Source organism: Ogataea haglerorum, assembly GCF_019207285.1.
Source record: "Ogataea haglerorum isolate 81-453-3 chromosome Unknown 81-453-3_NODE_18_length_154056_cov_99.240163, whole genome shotgun sequence".
Taxonomy (NCBI): Eukaryota; Fungi; Ascomycota; class Pichiomycetes; order Pichiales; family Pichiaceae; genus Ogataea; species Ogataea haglerorum.
This window is the reverse complement of record NW_025065168.1, coordinates 1-16,940: the sequence shown is the minus strand read 5'-3', so window position 1 is coordinate 16,940 and position 16,940 is coordinate 1. Positions and strand designations below refer to the sequence as shown.

The 16,940-nt window shown below is 57.3% G+C and overlaps 13 protein-coding genes across 13 annotated transcripts; 7 read left to right on the top strand and 6 right to left on the bottom strand.

Moving 5' to 3' along the window:
* KL911_005020 (uncharacterized protein) lies at positions 1-1,215 on the bottom strand (the record flags this gene model as incomplete). The annotated part of the gene is made up of 1 exon (XM_043200377.1): positions 1-1,215. The coding sequence occupies one exon, from the start codon at positions 1,213-1,215 to the stop codon at positions 1-3; it is 1,215 nt and encodes a 404-aa protein (XP_043052165.1).
* Positions 1,216-1,401: 186 nt separating this feature from the next.
* Positions 1,402-2,949, top strand: KL911_005019 (uncharacterized protein; the record flags this gene model as incomplete). Its single annotated transcript, XM_043200375.1, has 1 exon — positions 1,402-2,949. One exon carries the CDS (start codon positions 1,402-1,404, stop codon positions 2,947-2,949), a length of 1,548 nt encoding a protein of 515 aa, XP_043052164.1.
* Positions 2,950-3,217: 268 nt separating this feature from the next.
* Positions 3,218-5,658, bottom strand: KL911_005018 (uncharacterized protein; the record flags this gene model as incomplete). Its single annotated transcript, XM_043200374.1, has 2 exons — positions 3,218-5,348; positions 5,426-5,658. The coding sequence occupies 2 exons, from the start codon at positions 5,656-5,658 to the stop codon at positions 3,218-3,220; spliced, it is 2,364 nt and encodes a 787-aa protein (XP_043052163.1).
* Positions 5,659-5,786: 128 nt separating this feature from the next.
* Positions 5,787-8,711, bottom strand: KL911_005017 (uncharacterized protein; the record flags this gene model as incomplete). The annotated part of the gene is made up of 1 exon (XM_043200373.1): positions 5,787-8,711. One exon carries the CDS (start codon positions 8,709-8,711, stop codon positions 5,787-5,789), a length of 2,925 nt encoding a protein of 974 aa, XP_043052162.1.
* Positions 8,712-8,760: 49 nt separating this feature from the next.
* KL911_005016 (uncharacterized protein) lies at positions 8,761-9,366 on the bottom strand (the record flags this gene model as incomplete). Its single annotated transcript, XM_043200372.1, has 1 exon — positions 8,761-9,366. The coding sequence occupies one exon, from the start codon at positions 9,364-9,366 to the stop codon at positions 8,761-8,763; it is 606 nt and encodes a 201-aa protein (XP_043052161.1).
* A 61-nt stretch (positions 9,367-9,427) lies between these two features.
* On the top strand, positions 9,428-9,805 carry KL911_005015 (uncharacterized protein; the record flags this gene model as incomplete). The annotated part of the gene is made up of 1 exon (XM_043200371.1): positions 9,428-9,805. The coding sequence occupies one exon, from the start codon at positions 9,428-9,430 to the stop codon at positions 9,803-9,805; it is 378 nt and encodes a 125-aa protein (XP_043052160.1).
* A 147-nt stretch (positions 9,806-9,952) lies between these two features.
* KL911_005014 (uncharacterized protein) lies at positions 9,953-10,643 on the top strand (the record flags this gene model as incomplete). The annotated part of the gene is made up of 2 exons (XM_043200370.1): positions 9,953-10,035; positions 10,169-10,643. 2 exons carry the CDS (start codon positions 9,953-9,955, stop codon positions 10,641-10,643), a joined length of 558 nt encoding a protein of 185 aa, XP_043052159.1.
* A 159-nt stretch (positions 10,644-10,802) lies between these two features.
* On the top strand, positions 10,803-11,189 carry KL911_005013 (uncharacterized protein; the record flags this gene model as incomplete). The annotated part of the gene is made up of 1 exon (XM_043200369.1): positions 10,803-11,189. The coding sequence occupies one exon, from the start codon at positions 10,803-10,805 to the stop codon at positions 11,187-11,189; it is 387 nt and encodes a 128-aa protein (XP_043052158.1).
* Positions 11,190-11,292: 103 nt separating this feature from the next.
* Positions 11,293-12,021, bottom strand: KL911_005012 (uncharacterized protein; the record flags this gene model as incomplete). Its single annotated transcript, XM_043200368.1, has 1 exon — positions 11,293-12,021. The coding sequence occupies one exon, from the start codon at positions 12,019-12,021 to the stop codon at positions 11,293-11,295; it is 729 nt and encodes a 242-aa protein (XP_043052157.1).
* A 56-nt stretch (positions 12,022-12,077) lies between these two features.
* KL911_005011 (uncharacterized protein) lies at positions 12,078-13,061 on the top strand (the record flags this gene model as incomplete). The annotated part of the gene is made up of 1 exon (XM_043200367.1): positions 12,078-13,061. One exon carries the CDS (start codon positions 12,078-12,080, stop codon positions 13,059-13,061), a length of 984 nt encoding a protein of 327 aa, XP_043052156.1.
* Positions 13,062-13,097: 36 nt separating this feature from the next.
* Positions 13,098-13,981, top strand: KL911_005010 (uncharacterized protein; the record flags this gene model as incomplete). Its single annotated transcript, XM_043200366.1, has 2 exons — positions 13,098-13,475; positions 13,583-13,981. The coding sequence occupies 2 exons, from the start codon at positions 13,098-13,100 to the stop codon at positions 13,979-13,981; spliced, it is 777 nt and encodes a 258-aa protein (XP_043052155.1).
* Positions 13,982-14,377: 396 nt separating this feature from the next.
* On the top strand, positions 14,378-15,754 carry KL911_005009 (uncharacterized protein; the record flags this gene model as incomplete). Its single annotated transcript, XM_043200364.1, has 1 exon — positions 14,378-15,754. The coding sequence occupies one exon, from the start codon at positions 14,378-14,380 to the stop codon at positions 15,752-15,754; it is 1,377 nt and encodes a 458-aa protein (XP_043052154.1).
* Positions 15,755-15,824: 70 nt separating this feature from the next.
* Positions 15,825-16,940, bottom strand: KL911_005008 (uncharacterized protein; the record flags this gene model as incomplete). The annotated part of the gene is made up of 1 exon (XM_043200363.1): positions 15,825-16,749. A coding segment is annotated over one exon (925 nt), but the record flags the coding sequence as incomplete, so codon positions are not given.

Genomic DNA, 16,940 nt, shown 5'->3' with positions numbered 1-16,940 from the left:
TCACTCGGAAACAGGAACGCTCTCGATCACAAACGAGTCCACAAACGGGAACCCGCGCGCGTCGACCTCCTCGCGCTGGATCACGTCGATCTCGTCGCCCTCTTCCTCGATCTGCTTGTTCATGTCGTCCTCGTCGACGTAGTCGAACTCGTCCTCTTTCTCTTCATAGTCGATATTCTCCTCGATCTCCTCGAAGTCGGGCGCCAGGGCGCTCCACTTCTGCGGAATCACCACCGACCAGATGAAAAGCGTGCCGGTGTCCATCGTGGTAGCCACGATGGAGCACTTGCGGTAGTTCCAGTCCACAGCCAGCAGCTCGTCGTTGGAGCCCTCCAGGATCTTCACCAGCGACCCCATACCTGTTTCCCAGATGTACACGTCATGCGTTGCGCCGAGCGTCGAAGCACACATGTACTCCGAGTTATGGTTGAACTTCAGCGCGTTCCACTGCAGCCGGTTCACAGCGTCCTGGTACCGGTTTTTGAGCTCAAACTCCCAGGTTTCCGCCGAAACAGAGGTGTCGGGCATCGTGTACTGTCTGATGATCCTGTCGCTCGAGTTGACGGCCAGCTTCGAGCAGTTGGGCGAGATCTCTATATTTTTTATGTTCGAGCTGCAAACGCTCAGCGAGCGCACGATTTGCAGACTGCGCGTATCTATCACGTTCAGCCAGCCCTTGCTGGTCCCTGTGAGGATGTAGTTGCTGTCTGGGGTCATTGTAGCCGTGAGCGTAGACTGTTTAACTGTGTTCGGCTGGCCGAGCGGAGTGGTGTCCAGCTTGGTGATTTTCGGCTCGTGCTCGAGGTCTGCAAAGACAGGGTCGTTGTCGACCAGCGCAGCAACAAACTGGAAGTGGTTCTGCGGGTTCATCACGCTGCACCAGACAGGCCCTTCGAAATTGTAGCTCCGGATCACCTTGCAAGTACCGAGGTCCCACAGGTTCACTTTCCAGTCCTTGGACGAGGAGAGCAGGTACCGTCCGCAGGGCGACCAGTTCAGCGACGTGATGGCCCGCGTGTGGTCGCGGAGCACCTGGATCGTGCTGTTTGTGTCTGTGTCGATGATGAGAATAATGCCGTCGACAAGCCCCGAAGCGAGGTAGTCGCCCTTGTAGCTGTACCGCACCTGCGTGGAGTGGCCGTACGCGAGCGTCTGCGCGAGCGTGTCCGGGTATTCTTTGGCCACGGCGAAGGGGTCCAGAAGCGAGAGGTTCATGAGAAAATTAAATAATTTGGTGGTGAGAATTATGTGCGGCCTTTTGATCTCGAATCGCCGCCACACGAGCGCTGTGTAAATAGCAGGATCAGAAAAACTGCCAAATATCACAAAGTCCGCTGACTCGGTCTCGTAGCCAGTTTTCTATCCAATAATTGTGGCCAGAAAAATATTCTTTTTATTGCAATGTCAGAACCCCCAGTTTTGGAGCGGCTGCCTGCGGGAACAGAACTCCAGGTGGGCTCGCACAAGGCGAAAATCGTCAACTACATCTCTGCCGGCGGGTTTGCGCACGTGTATCTGGTCCAGATCAGCGAAAAGCCGGAGTTTGCCTGTCTCAAGCGGGTGGTGGTGCCCAACAAACAGGGGCTCAATTTGCTGCGCGCCGAGGTCGAGGTGATGCAGAGGCTGGCGCATTGCGACTACGTGGTCAAGTACCTGGACTCGCACGCGTCACGGGTGCCAAAAACCCACTGCTACGAGGTGCTGGTGCTGATGGAACTGTGCTCGAACAAGTCGCTGCTGGATCACATGAATGCGCGGCTGAGCACCAAGCTGACGGAGCCGGAAATTCTCAAGATCATGCTCGACATCTCGCAGGGAGTCTACGCGATGCACAGACTCAAGCTGATCCACAGAGACATTAAGATAGAAAACGTGCTCATCGACGATAAATACACCTTCAAGCTGTGCGACTTCGGGTCCACGTGTCCCGTGCTGCGTCCGCCGCGCAACCAGCAGGAGTTCCAGATCCTCACAAACGACCTGCTGCGACAGACGACGCCGCAGTACCGGCCCCCGGAGATGATCGACCTGTACCGCGGGCTGCCAATCGACGAGAAATCGGACATCTGGGCTCTCGGCATTTTCCTGTACAAACTATGCTACTACATCACCCCGTTCGAAACGGCCGGCGAGCTGGCCATCCTGCACACCGCGTACCGGTTTCCGGCCGCCCCGCGATACTCGGCTTCGCTGAAAAGTCTCATCAACATCATGCTCCAGGAAAACCCCGCGTACCGGCCCAACATCTACCAGGTGACGGCCGAGATCTGCCGCATGATGGACGTCGACATCCCCAAGGGCATAGAGGACTTCTATTTGCAAGGAGACTACAAACACCCGCCCGCAGAGCAGATACATCCGCCGATCGACCAGTTCACCGCGAGCGTGATCCCGATGTACTCTCCGTTCAAGTCGATGCCGCAGGAGCCTGTCGTGCCGGTGGTGACGGTCGACGCGGGCCAATCGCAGCCGACCGAGGCCACAGGCACCTCCGTGGACCTCAAGTCGTCGCTTCCGTCCGAAGACTCGCTCGTCGACTTCAACATGGACAGGTTCCCGGAGATCCAGCTCAGCGGCGAGAAGAGGACGGAAAACCAGCCTGCGGAGCCGCAGCCCGCGCCAAAGTCGGGCGCGAAGTGGTCGTCGCATAACCCGTTCCCTCACGATCTGATCGACCTCTCGACAGAAGACACGGTCAGAGCCACGAAACCCGAAGAGGCCCCGAACCCGGGCGGCGAAGCCGAGTCCTTGCCGGCCGCAGACGGTGCCGCGGTGCCGGCACAGCTGCTGGACGAATCCGTCGCGAGCTTCACACAGCTACAGATCTCCGCGTCCGAGTGCGGGTCGACGCACTCGGCCTCGCAAATAGAGAGCGGCCCAGGCAAGCCTAAATCTGATTCAAAAACACAACTATCTAGCATCGGGGACAATGAAAGCGTTTCCAGCTAGACCTGCTAGCGTCTCAGCCCAGAGCCGGCCTGAATGACGACTCCACCAGGTTGCCCAAAACCGGCGCCATAACAAGGTTGGCGCAGTACACCACCACGAGCAACAGCATCAGATTTGTGAAGTGGAGCACGTACGACTCGCCCTTCGTCAGCATGTAGTGCGGGAACAGGAAGTAGTAGAACCCGTACGCGTACTTAAGACCATCAACCACGCTCATTGTTTTGGATACGGTGAATACTAATTTATACGGTCGTTTGCGGCTGAAATTTTATATATACGAGCGTGTTGCACGGTGCACGGATGTGGCCGCTGCTAGGGCAGGAACGCGAAATCGCCCGCGTCGGCGAGCTGGTCGTTCTGCCACGGCCACGACAGCAGGTCCTCGGGCTGCGCGTAGCACGCGTCGTAGACCGGCAGCTGCGACGCCGCGCTGGCCTGTTTGTTGGCGCCCTGCAGCATCACCAGCCCCGTCTGCGGGATCTGCTGCCCGCTCTCGCCCGTCCAGACGGAGATGTTGTTGATCATGGCTGTGGTCCGGCCGACAAACGGCATCATCTCGGGGATGTTGGGCACCGGCGTGATTGGGCCGGCCAGCGGCTGTGCCGACAGCTGCGGCGGGCTGAACGCGTTTTCTGGTTGCAGCACTCTGAGCTGTGGCTGAGGCGACGCCGGCAGCGGCGACGCCGTCTGCGGTCGATGGAACAGGTTGGCGGTGCTGCGCAGGCTCGACGGCGACGACGTCACCCGCGGCGGCAGCGGCGGCGAGTGGATCAGCAGGTGGCTCAGGCCCTTTGGGATCGTGCTTCTCGTGAGCTGGCCGCGCCGCTGCGACAGCTCCTCCTCCTCGCGTCGATCCGCGTCGGTCGGCTTCATGTTGAGCTCCGACTCGACGGTGTAGTGCTGGAGCGGTTTGCGCACCGTGGCCGGCGGCATCGCGTTCTGCGGCGCCTGCACCACCTCCGACGAGTCCGGCCCGCACCGCAGAATCAGGTTGCCGATCGTGGCGGTCATCAGCTCCTCGAACGTCTCGCGAAACGAGAGCGCGAATTTGGTGCGCTCGGACATCACGTACAGCGACACGGAGCACGCGCGCAGGTCGTCGAGCCCGGCGAACAGCGCCTCCGACACGACCGGCCGCGTGTGCTTCTTGTCGTCGCCGAGCAGCTTGCGGCGCATATCGTCGCGGTTTCTGTGCAACCACAGACAGTAGATCAGCGTGACCCCGGCGATGAATACGGTGTGGATGTTGATGACCGAGTGGCCGCGCACGGTCTTCTGGTGGAACGCCTTGATGCTCTGGCAGATCTGGCCCGCGGCGGCCTGGCACTCCTTGAAAAGACGGTCCTCTGGGTCGAGCAGCTCCAGAAACGGCTGGATCAGGTTCCGCACAGACCGGTAGTAGTAGATGCTCAGAGTCTCGTTCTCGATGCCCCTGCTGAAGCCGTGGCACTCGTTGCGCCAGTCCTGCAGCTGCTGGAAAAACCGCTCGACCGCAGGCAGCTGGTCCTTGGTGGTGATCGAGGTGCTCCCGAGAATATTGAGCTCCTCGATGAACCGCGCCTCTGTGCGACGAATCTTGATGATCTGGTTGATGAAAAGCTTGTCCTTCGGGTGCTGCGCGCGGGACGGCTCGTACTCGAACATCGGGAGGTCCGCGTCCGTCAGGCGCTCTTTCAGGACGAACGGCTTGGAGATGGCGATCGCTATGGCCTTCTCGAGCAGATAGCAGCACCAGAACAGCCGCATCTGCCGGTCGCGCTTGGCAGGACTCACGTTCTGGTAGCTGCTGGTCTTGTGCAGCCGCAGCTTGATGCACAGCTGCATCGCCTGCCGCACGACGTCGTACACGCCGTTGCTGTCCTTGTCGTTGCGGATCAGGTTGCACGTGATCAGCACCAGCAGCTCGATCTTCTGCGTGCCGTGCACGTTCTCGAACATGAGGATGTGGCGCAGCGCGGCCGAGAAGAAGCGCAGCGGCTCCGGGCCCTTGTACTTGCCCGTCGTCTCGTGCAGCGTCGAGCTCAGCGTGTACACCAGAAACATCCTTGCACAGTTGAAGTGGAAGTCGTCCGCACCCCTCGGCGCCACGCTGTTGTAGTAGTCGCTCTGGAAGTTGAGCAGGTCCTGCTCGTTGAGCATCGGGAACTTGTACTGCAGCAGCGCAAAGTATATGTCGACAAGCTGTTTCGAGAGTTTCAGGTCGATGTCGAAAATCGGCTCTTTTCTGAAAAATTCTTTGAGCCTCAGCCCGGCCAGCATCGAGCGGTCGTACCTCTCGCCGTGCTCCATGAAGAACTCGTCGAACGGCTTGCCCAGCGTGTCCTTGTACGGGTTCAGCGACGGCTGGGGCTCGTCTGTGCGCACCAGCGGCCGGATTTTCCTGTACTTCGACGGCGGTTCTTGCGCTTCTTCCTTATTCCGGGCCTCCAGCAGCTTCTCCAGCTGCTGCACCTTTTTCTCCAGAAAAAGCGTGTACTCGCTCTTGACGTTGGTCTTGTTGCTGGTGCCGTACCGCGGCGGCTGCACACACGTGGTCTGCGACTTGACACAGTTGGTGCAGCTCGGCGAGCGCTGATCGCACTTCTGCTTTCGTTTCTGGCACAGGTAACACGACGTGGACCGGCCCTTCTTGTCCTTGATCTGCACGGGCGCGGGCGACGTGCTGTTGATGTCGGTCTGCGGCGTCAGCAGCGTCGGGAACGATTCCATTTGGGCTGGGGACATCTGATCTCACCCGGTGGACACCCCTATCTTCTATTATCTATTGGCTAAAAAAAAAAAAACCATTTTCGGTCTCCGCCAGCACACCCCGCGAGGCACCCCGCAGCGTACCCCGCTTAAACATTTTCCAGGCTGCTCAGCCCGTTCAGACCAAAAAGGAACCCCAGCTCCACGCGGCTCAACCGGTTCACCTGCTGCCGGGCCGTTGGGTCCAGCGCGCTCTCCACCAGCTTCTCCTTTTCCGCCTGCAGCTCGATAATCCGGTCCTCCACCGTGTTCCTGATCAGGATCCGGTGCACATACACCTCGCGCACCTGCGAAATCCGGTGCACACGGTCCTGGGCCTGCTTCTCCACAAACGGGTTCCAGAAGGGCTCCAGGATGACCACGTGCGACGCGCACGTCAACGTCAGACCGACATTTCCGGCCTTGAGCGACAGCAGCATCACCTTTTTGTTTGGCTCCTGGTAGAAGGCGGCCACGCTCGCGCTCTTGGCCTCCACGTTCATCGACCCGTCGTACCGTAAATACTCGATCCCGTGGTCCCGCAGAAACAGCTCCAGAATGTCAAAAAGCACCATGAACTGCGAAAACACAATCACCTTTTCTCCCGGCTTCGTCTCCAAGATGTCCTTGATCAGCGCCAGGCACCGCTCGATCTTGGCCGAAACCTCCAGCCGACCACCCTCGCTGGTTATCAGACTCTTTATTTTCTCTATTCGCTGAGCGCTATTCAGCGACTGTGTCTGGATGTTGAACTGTCTCTGCACGTCTCTCCAATCCAGCCGTTTGTTGCACACCGAGTCGAACACCAAAAGATCCACACACAGACTCTCGCTGCTGGCCTTGTTGCACGTTTTGCACCGCGCAGACCGCACCCCGTTCCAGACCGTCTCTGTGTTGTCCTCGAAAAACTGCTCCTGACAGTCTCTGCACACCGCGTGGCCGCAGCTTCCAAGCAGAATCACGTTTGCGTCCGCCTCGATCACGTCAAAGCACATCTGGCACGAAAACCCGCTTTTCCACTGCTCGTTGATCTGGTCGCATAGAGTCTGGTCGAACTTCTTGGCGGTCTCGAACCCGTTCTTGATCGTGCTCACCTTAAACTCTCTCTCTTTGTTCTCGCCGATCTTCACCAGAAACTTGTGGTCGCACGCCTGTCTGAGCCGCAGCAACAGCGTCAGGATGGCACTGTAGCCGCCTTTGTGCTTCTGGCCGTCGCCCGAGCCGGCCAGGATTCTCTTGGCAGCGTCGGCAGATTGCGTCTCGAGGTCGTAGTAGAACTTGCGCTCGTCCTCCTTCATCTCCACGTGGTTGACCACGACGTGCTTCTCGGGCAGCTGCAGAATCGGCTTGCCGTCGATCAAAGTCTTCTTCGTGCGACGAAGCAGGATCGCCGTCAGCAGAGCCTGCACCGCCTGAACGCCGCGCGTCTCGCCGCCGTACTTGTTCCGCAGTGCATTCGAGATGCGCTCTTTGAACCGCGCCTCCTCGCAGTACGGCTTGATCTTCAGAAACCGCAAAATCGGATACAGCTCGTCGATGTTGTTCTGGATGGGCGTACCGGAAAGACACCACTTGTATTTCGACTCCAGCAACGCGACCGCCTTGGACGTCTGCGTGAGCTTGTTCTTGATGGCCTGGGCCTCGTCGAGTATGATGCGGTGGAAAACGGCGTCCGAAGTGTAGAACGGCGAGCGGTAGTGCGAGCCGCCGTTGTCGCGTTCCGGCAGAGTGGCCTTCTTGTTCTTGAGCTCCTCGAGAGCCAGCCGGTAGTGTTTCTTCATCTCGGACGTGAGCGTGTTGTACGACACCAGAACCACGTCGTACCGCGTCATCTCCCTGAACGTGGTCAGCTTGTTGCCCTGGTGGAAAACAAAATAGCTTATCTGCGACTGTTTCTTCAGCTTGAAGTCGAGCTCCTGCCCCCACTGCTGCAGCAGCGACACTGGTGCCACCACCAGGTTTGTCTTACACTCGTCGGGCCCGGCCTTGTTGGCAGCCATCAACGCGATTGCCTGCACTGTCTTGCCCAATCCCATGTCGTCCGCAAGAATGCCGCCCTTGTTGGCGGACTCCTCCATGCTGAGCATCCACTTAAGCCCGATTCTCTGGTGTTTGAGCAGTGCCACGCTCAGATCTTCAGGGTCGCGAAAGTCTCCGTCCTCGTACGCCTCGTCGGGCTTGATCGTGTCGAGAAGATGCTGGATATCGTCTGTGTCCGAATAGTTGTTGAATCGCTGCATGTACGGGTTGAAGGCGTAGGTATCATAGGCATTGGCGGATGAGCCTAGGTGGTCCGGCTGCGGATAGTATATCGGCAAGGGGTCGCTGTTGACGGCCGGTCGCGGCGCCTGGCGGCTATAGTTGTGCTCGTATCTGCAAAGCATCTGGATCTTCTCGCTCGTAGCTCTGATTTTGAAGAAATGGCGTTCTATTTTCGCGCTGATCGCCGTCTCCATCCGCTGGAAATGGTCTTTTTTCTTCGGGTCGCTGCGGCATGCGTCGGTCGTGAGGTACTTGATCACCGCCGTGCGCCGCTCCATCAGCTTTTTCACGTTCTCGTTCAGCCTGTGCAAGTACTCCCGTGCCTGGACAAGCACGCTTCTCAAACCCTCGACTGTGGCCGGTAGCGGTTCCCCAAAGGCGTACGCTTGGCCGGGAGACTTCGCTGTGGGCGGACTGATGTTAGTGGACTTGACAAACACCACGTCGTCCTCGTGGTCAACGTCGTCGCTGTGGTCGTTGTCGTGCTTGTTGTATGCGGGTTTCTCATCGGGTGGCGGGGGCTCCTCTTCTTCTGCGTCAGACGTTAGATCGATCACTTCCGACTTGAAAGCCGGCTCGAGCTTTTGCCGTTTCGCTTCGTCTCCTACCCCATTCTTTCTTTTATACGGCGGAACAAAACGGTGCATCGCAGGCGTCTGGGGCAGAGCGAGAGAGGGCCCGGCGGCGTTTCTGGATGGGTTGCGCACGAGGCCGTCGTCGTGGCGCGGCGACGGCTCGGAAACATCGAGTATTTGCACCTCGTCAGAAGACATGGCAAACAAAATAAAAAATAAATTGCATATTACACAGCCGCAATATAGCTCACAGCTCTCCGTTCTCCTCGTCGATCAGACGCTGGCAGTTCTTGAGCTCCTCGGCCAGCTTGGAGTGCGACGGGTTGAAACAGAGGCCTCTTTCGAAATCGGACTTGGCCGCGAGCAGGTTGCCCAGCTTCATCTGGCACACACCCTTCCGGAGATGGTTTTCCGGGATGTTGGCGGCGAGCTGGCACAGCAGCTCGGCGTCCACGTACGCGTCGAGCCAGTTTTCGAGCATCATGTTCGCGTCGCACCGCCCAACCAGACAGATCAGCACCTCGCTGACCGTCATTTGGAAGTTTTCGAATTTCGGTCTGGCCGCCGCCAGACCGAGCGCAACGCCGAACTGTTTGGCTGCGTCCGCGTACTTCTTGGTCCTCATCGAGGCTGCCGCGCTCTCGTGCATTTTTTTGATCATCATGCTCAGGTTCTTGGTGTAGTTTTCTCTTGTCGGCAACGGAGGAACGTCGACGTTGGCACTGACGTAGTCCTTGATCAGCGTGTTCAGCTGGGAGACCTCCAGCTGCAGGTCTTCGTACGCCGCGGCAGACGCGTCGTCCGCCAGCGCCACTTTCTTCGAGGCGGAATCGTAGACCAGAGGAAGCGACATGAATAAAATAATTTAATTATTTAAATTAAACTGAATAAGTCGATCTGAGCATTATTTTCGCATGCCCAAGTACTACTGCGACTACTGCAAGTCGTACCTGACACACGACTCGCTGAGCGTGCGCAAGTCGCACTTGCAGGGCCGCAACCACCTGACGTTTTACTGCGAGTACTACGAGGAGATTGCCCGCGAAAACGGCCTGGTGGAGACCCAGGAGCTGCCGTGGGAGTACAGTCTGGAGACGCACTACGCGGGGATGCCCGGCTCGCGCACGCCGAAAAACGGGCTGAAGTTGCCACCGCCACCGACGTTGCAGGGCTTCCCCAACCCGCCACCGAGTGCCAGGTACTACGACCAGGTGGAGGAGAAGCGGGTGATCGCCGCGTGGAAGAAGGCGACGGAGCCGGTGGCAGAGCTCGGGCCACAGGCGAGAAGATAGAGCGCCCGCAGACACAGCGGGCCGGCAATGTGTAGGTATTTATTGGAGCAGGCTCTTGGAAGGTCGTTCCCCGCACAACAAATTTTTCCTTGATTTTGCTGGATAAAACTGAAAGGCGTGCCTTTGTTTATCAATAATTTTAGCAATATGTCGGCTCAACAGCAAGTTCCTACATTCAAGCTCGTTTTGGTCGGAGACGGTGGTACCGGCAAGGTAAGTAGCACGCAGGCGTCGGCACACTAACAAAATATAGACCACGTTCGTCAAGAGACACCTGACTGGTGAGTTTGAAAAAAAATACATGGCCACCTCGGGTGTCGAGGTCCACCCAATGTCGTTCTACACCAACTTCGGTGAGATCAGATTCGACGTCTGGGACACCGCCGGACAGGAGAAATTCGGCGGCCTGAGAGACGGCTACTACATCAACGGCCAGTGCGGAATCATCATGTTCGACGTCACCTCGAGAATCACGTACAAAAACGTTCCAAACTGGCACAGAGACCTGGTCAGAGTGTGCGAGAACATCCCTATTGTCCTGTGCGGCAACAAAGTCGACGTCAAGGAGAGAAAGGTCAAGGCCAAGACCATCACCTTCCACAGAAAGAAGAACCTGCAGTACTTCGACATTTCCGCCAAGTCGAACTACAACTTTGAGAAGCCGTTCCTGTGGCTCGCCAGAAAGCTCGTGGGCAACTCCCAGCTCGAGTTTGTCGAGTCGCCGGCCCTGGCTCCTCCGGAGGTGTCTGTCGACGCCGACCTGATGGCCAAGTACCAGGCCGAGATGGACCAGGCTGCGGCCATGCCTCTGCCTGACGAGGACGACGCCGACCTTTAAATAGAGTAAGGTTAAGTAATTAGGTCTCCTGAGCGGTGTAGAGGTGCCCACCCCCGGTAGTCGATTCGCCAGCTGGCCGGTTACGCAGCCCTTTCTTTCTCTCTCATCCAACGAAAATTCTCCGTTCCTATTCGTATACACCAATTAGACCGATACAAAATGTTGAACCTTGTCGCCAGGTCTTCGGTACGTGCTCGCCCAAGTGCCATTGCTAACCCGCAGAAGCTTGTTCTCCGCCAGAATGCCAGATATCTCTCTGTGTCGGCCGTCAGAAGCAACCTTGTGACCGATCTCTACGTCAAAGAACTCAAGGCTTTCAAGCCTACTCCAGCCTCTGCCGCGGACGCCGAGGCCGCCACCAAGCCATGGAAGCTCCCACAGGCCGCCAAGGTCCCATCTCTGGAGGGCGAGGGCGCCGACGCGCTGGCCGAGTACGACTCCGCCAAGGTCGAGGTCGTCGAGGCTTCCGGCGAGACCGCTGCCGAGGAGTACAATCCAGACGACTGGTTTGTGTTTGAAGAGGAAGAAGAGCCGGGACACCACTGAAGAGTGAGGCGCACCGCAGGATTTATGAGTAGATCATTAGAGAAATACAAGTCGAGTTGTCTTTGCACGGATGTAGTAGTCGGTTGGACTGGCTGAAAACTCCCTACTCCAAGACCTGCCACACAACAGGGCCCCTGGAAACCGTCGCCCCCACTGGCGGGTTCTCCCCCACCGGGAACATGGAGCAATCGCCATGCTGTAGCACAGGGGTCCAACGGCCGTCGAAAAACACCCTCACCACGGAAATCGGGGTGTCCAGGTCGTCCTTGTTCCAGAACACACCCTGGGCCCAGTTGCCGACGCGGAGGAACCGGCCCTCGCCGCCGCTTTTCACGTCGAAAAGCCGCGACTCGGCCGCGACGGTCGACTCGGCCTGCACCTTGTGTTCCGGCGTCGTTTTCCACGGATCGAGCGTCACCCATCGCTCCTCGTACTGCTCCACTTTGCCCGACGCAGCGTTGTGCATGGCGCCCGTTTCGCGGCGAGTCCCGTCCTGCAACGTTTCGAAATGGCCGACATCCTTGGGAATGTCGCTTCTCAGAGGGTACTGGACGGCCTGGCCGGCGAGCTCGCGTTTCCGGCACTCGCACCAGCGGCTAATATAGTCCGAGTCGAAGAAATCGTGCGAGAACTCGATCTGCGAGCCGTCAGCGGCCAGAAGCCGCGCAGAGCCCGCAAAGGCCCATTCGAAGGGGAAGCCGCCACGGGGCGCCAAAAGTGGCCGCACGTCGACAAAGCGCTCGCTCGGCGTGCTGAGCACCATCGTCGAGGTCTTCTCGTCCGGCGCGGGAGACGACTCCCACGCAATTGACAGTCTTGCCGAGATGCTCATGGACGATCGACGCGAAAAGTAGGTGAACAAAAAATTTTACCAATTTCCACTTCACCATGGGAAAAGGAGCTGCCAGGTTTGGAGGAAAAAGCGGGTTTCTGCCGAAACCACGGGAGATTTTCAAGCAGCCGTACAAGCACGTTGTGTACCAGAAAGAGCCCGACACGGGGTACGCCGACGGGATCTTGCATCCCCGCGGCACAACAAGAGACCTGATCCGTCCGCCGGTGGTGACGCCCGAGGAGCGTCTGTCGCGCACGGCCAGGCCGCCTAAACGGACGCCGAGCGAGTCTGAGCTGCAGAAAATGGCCGCCGAGCAGCGCGCCAACATCAAACAGGCCGAGCTCCGCAGAAAGTACCTCGCCGAGTCGTACAAGACAGAGGTGAGCCGTCTGGAGAGGCTGGAGGCCCGGGAACGCCGCCGGGCAGAGGAGCAGGCGAAGGTGGAGCAGGCGGCGCGCGAGTACAAAGCGTCGCACGCCGAGGTGTACACGATGCCGACCGTGGAGAGCTATCTGGACGGCCCGTTCATACGGCCGCGCACAGAGGAGGAAAAGGAAGAGCTGAGACTGAAGCGGGAGGCGAACCGGCGGGCGCGGGAGCTGGAGCAGAAGCAGGCGCAGGCGGTGAAGCTGCTGGAGCTGTACAATGCGGCGGCGAATTTTGCCGTGACGGACGAAAAGCTCAAGGAGATGGTGGACAGCGCGTTCTCGGACAGAAAGCTGCAGGCGGTGAGAGACATGCTGAGCGTGGACATGAGCGGTCTGGGCTCGCAGCCTAGCTCCGGCGAGTTTGACAAAACGGTTGCGGAAGTGGTTCTGGGCACGGTGAACAAGGGTCCGTCGCTGGACGCCGTCGAGGACACGCTGAGCGGCTTCAACGAGCTGATTCTGCAGACGGCGCAGGACAAGATGGAGGAAAAGAAGATGGAGCTCAAGCTGAAGGCGGAGGAAAAGCAGAAGCAGCTGCAGCAGCTGCAGGAGGCAATTCTCCGCGAGCGGGAGCAGAAGAGCGAGCAGAGCGAGCAGAAGGAGGAGTAGCAGAGGTGTACATAGGTGAACTGAGTTTTCGGTATTATGTTGGAGCAGAGCTCTAGTTATACAGGTATGATCTACAAGGATTCCTCGTCAATGGCCTTTCGGGTTCTCTTGATCTTGAAGAACCGGATGCCACCCTCGTTGGAAGGCAGCGTTCCGTGGTTGCCCTCGTCGCCGGAAAGAGGGCCGGACACGGGCTGCGAGAGCGGTGCCCCGGCTGGGCCGGCCTGGCCCATTTCCAGCTGGCGCTGTTCTCGGTGGGTCTTGTACATCCTGCGAACGCCGCTGCCGCAGGCGAGGAAGAACACAATCAGCAGACACGCAACGGCGGCCCAGGACATGCCGAGCATGGACGCGCCGACCTTGGCAGACATGCCGGCGTCGGAAAACTTGTTTCTCACCATCACGGAGACTGCCGTCTGACAACACACACCGGCAGTACAGAAAAGAACGCTTAGGCAGATGAAGAGAGTGGTCACCGGCTTCAACGGCCACCAGCAGAGCTGGACGAGCGAGAACATCAGGCTGAAACCGGTAAACACCAGGGCAATCAGAATAAATGGGAACGAGAATCTCGAGAGGTAGTAGTAGGTGTCTCTATTGGAGACAAAGTCGTGGGGCAACGAGGTAGAGTTTCCGAAGTTGTCGTACGGAGAAATAGGCTGGGCGGGGCCCAGGCTTGTGCATTTTCCGTTGGAGTGCGAATCGTAAGTGGCTGGGTGGCAAATTCCCCAGAAGGTCCATCTGGAGATGTCTCCGTTGGGGTCGAGGTTGCCGGTTCTGGCCTGGACCCAGTAGAAGCGGTTGAAAGGGGACGACGAGACCGAGCCGGAGAAGATGATGAACAGCAGCAGCAACGTTGCGCCCGCCAGCAACACCACGGTGAGCAGTCTGATGAGAGGAGTGCGCAGCAAAGGAATTGACATTGGCAAAAAAAATAAGAGCAATTTGTTTTATTATGAGGCCTTGAATTTCAGCTAATTATACCCAGACAGAAATACATAAACAAGACGTATGTACTATTTACTAGAATAGGGGAAATTTTTCGAAACAGAATGGGGCCGTTACTGCATCCGGAAGTTGGCAAATAGGAAGTGCAATCGCTTAATGCGGAAATAGCACAGAACAAGAGGAGAAAAGAGGCGGAGACAAACGTGACACCCCACGGCTGAAACTCGAGCACAACACACTTGCACAAGTTGCTCTCGGGCAGGCTCGATGGTTGCGATTACGTAACCGTCCTTCTGCCGAACCGGGACTTTTCCCTCTCCTGCTTAGCTAATCTGTCTCTTGCCAAATATTTATTTTCCCTTGTTTACATGGAGATCATCGACCTCGAGTCGTCGGAGCCCCCCGGGTCCCGCTCGTCGCACCTCTTTGTCTCCTCGTCACCAACCCCTGCCAGGCGGCGACTTTTGCCCGTGAAAACGCCCGCCCCCAAACTCAGCAGACCAGCGGCCGGGGCGTCTCCCTCGTCTCTCCCGAGCATCATCGAAATCAGCTCCAGCCCGCTCCCTGCGAAACGAAAGCGCGAACCAGACGAGCCGTGCGAACGCAGAAAAATAGCCCTTCCCAGCTCCCCGGCCGCCGCCGGCGACGAGTCGCTCCTGGAGATAGACCCCGTGGGTCCGTCAGACGATATTCAGTTGGGCAGCATCTTTGATATCAGCACAAAAACGGCCATCACTCCCTCAGGAGCCAAACAACCTGCCAGTGCTGCCCCTGCTCCCGCACCGGATGAGTCCGGTGGGGATCTTGACGCGCTGCTGGAGCACGCGAAAAAGTTCAAGAGCAAGGAGCTGAAACAGGTAAACAAGATGCAGCGAACAAAGGACGAGCTGCTGGCCGAAATGAGCGTTGAGGTCGAGACGCGGCTGCACGCGAAATTGGCCGAGATCAACGCCGATTTTGACAGCCTGCTCGCGCCAATCAAAGTGGACACAGCGCCCCTGTATCTCCCGCTTATCCAGTTCAAAAGACAGGTCAAGGCCGTGTACCACGAGCAAAAAGGCACGTATGTTCCCATTGAAACGTGCATGAAGACAGAGTTGACTGTCGTGCTGTACTACGACGCTGCCGACGTCGTGGACAAGATCAAGGACGACACGCTGCGCACGATCATCCTCAAGGTGAAGCGGATGCGCCAGGACGCCAACGTTGTCCTCATGATCAACGGCTACCAACAACACTTGCAAACGCTGCGCGCACAACATAATAGGGCGTTTGTGAGCCAGGTGATGCGGAGAATGGACAACGACAAGACACAGAGGGTGCTGTGCCCTGCCAACAGCACGCTTTCCGCCGAGACGGTGCGCAAAAAGCTGGTCGAGCTAGAGGTATTTTTTGGAATCCATATCTTCCCCATCAAGGGTCTACGGGAGCTCGTAGACTGGATCAGGTCTTTTAGCTATACCATCGCGCAAAAGAGCTACGACCCCCGCGAGAGAAACCCGGAGCTGGCAAACATCGGCAACATTCGCTGCGGCCAGACGCCCGAAGAGTGCTACCAAGAATCGCTCAAACAGTTCAAATACCTAGTTACCTCTTCAGCACGCACACTCGCCAAGAAATACCCCACGCTCGTGCAGCTTGCTGACAAGCTGCAGACCAGAGCGCCATCGCTCATCAGAACCGACGTCGAGCAGAACCTTAGGAAAGTGTTTACGAGCACGGATCCCAACGAGTTGCTCGACTAGCTTGGTTTCTTCTTCAAGCTTCGCAGATAGTCAACTTTCGAGTACGTCCTAGAGGTTAGTTAGCGCAGATTTAAGATACTGACTTCAAGATTTGCAGGTCCTCGTGCGATATTTGGTCTTTCATCTTCTCCAGTTGTTCCACGGCCTGGGCCACCATTTTCTTCTCCTCCTCGTCAAAACTGTACTTGTGAGACATCAGTGTAGTCACAATGTTGGTGGCAGAGTCTATGCATCCTATGTGGCCGTCTACCTTTATGAGACTGAGCAACGACTTGACCACCTGGTCTTGCTGCAATTTTTCGAGTCTGGCCGAGTCGATTGGGGTAGATAACGCAGCGTTCAGCAGGGACAGCGCTCGGAGCTTCAGCTTCTCGGGAGACTTGTCGCTGTTCAAAATCGGAGCAATAATGTCCCATCCATTGTGCTTTTCAAAAGACTCCACGCCTTCCTTGTTGTGTCTCACGATATTCGCCAGAGCATAGATAGCTTTAAGATTTGTTTCTGGAGACTTGTCTGAGGCCAGTTCCACAAGCTTCGCCATCCCGTTCTCGCCCTCTGCATACTGAAGGAAGTTTTGCTGCGACTTAGGGTTGTTCTGCGTGGCCGTTCCTATACAGGAGCAAGCGAATGCCTGGAGTTTGGGCTCAGAGCTGCTGAGCTGCTGCAGCAACGGGTCCCAAAGCTTCAAGTTCTCGATATTGTTTGCGTTGTCAAGGTTTTCGATCAGCATCTCGAAATTGTCGAAGGCAACGAGCTTGTTCTCCAAATCGATCTCGGGGCTTGTAATGACCGCCATATTTTGTTTCATCTGCGTAGGCTCGTCCACGGCCTGTCCAAAAAGCTGAGCCAGCAGCTCAGGGTCTGGCGCTGGGGTCTTGGCCCGCAATTCCTTGTCATCGGACTGGTTGGCGATCGACCACTGAAGTAGTTTCTCCATGGCAAAATCTAGAATAAAAGGAAAATTGATGTCAGGATTATTTTTTATGCTAGCCATTCTGGTGCACAGCCATGAAGCACATTTAGGGCGGGCGCGTACCGGAAACCTAGACGCCCACGTAGGAGGATATAAAGCGGCGGTACCCCCAAATTTAGCTTCATGGACAGCAGACTGCTCATTATTGGTACATCAGATGTGCCCCCTTCAGGAAGCTCTCTGTTCATCACGGACGATACTCTCAGGCTGGTT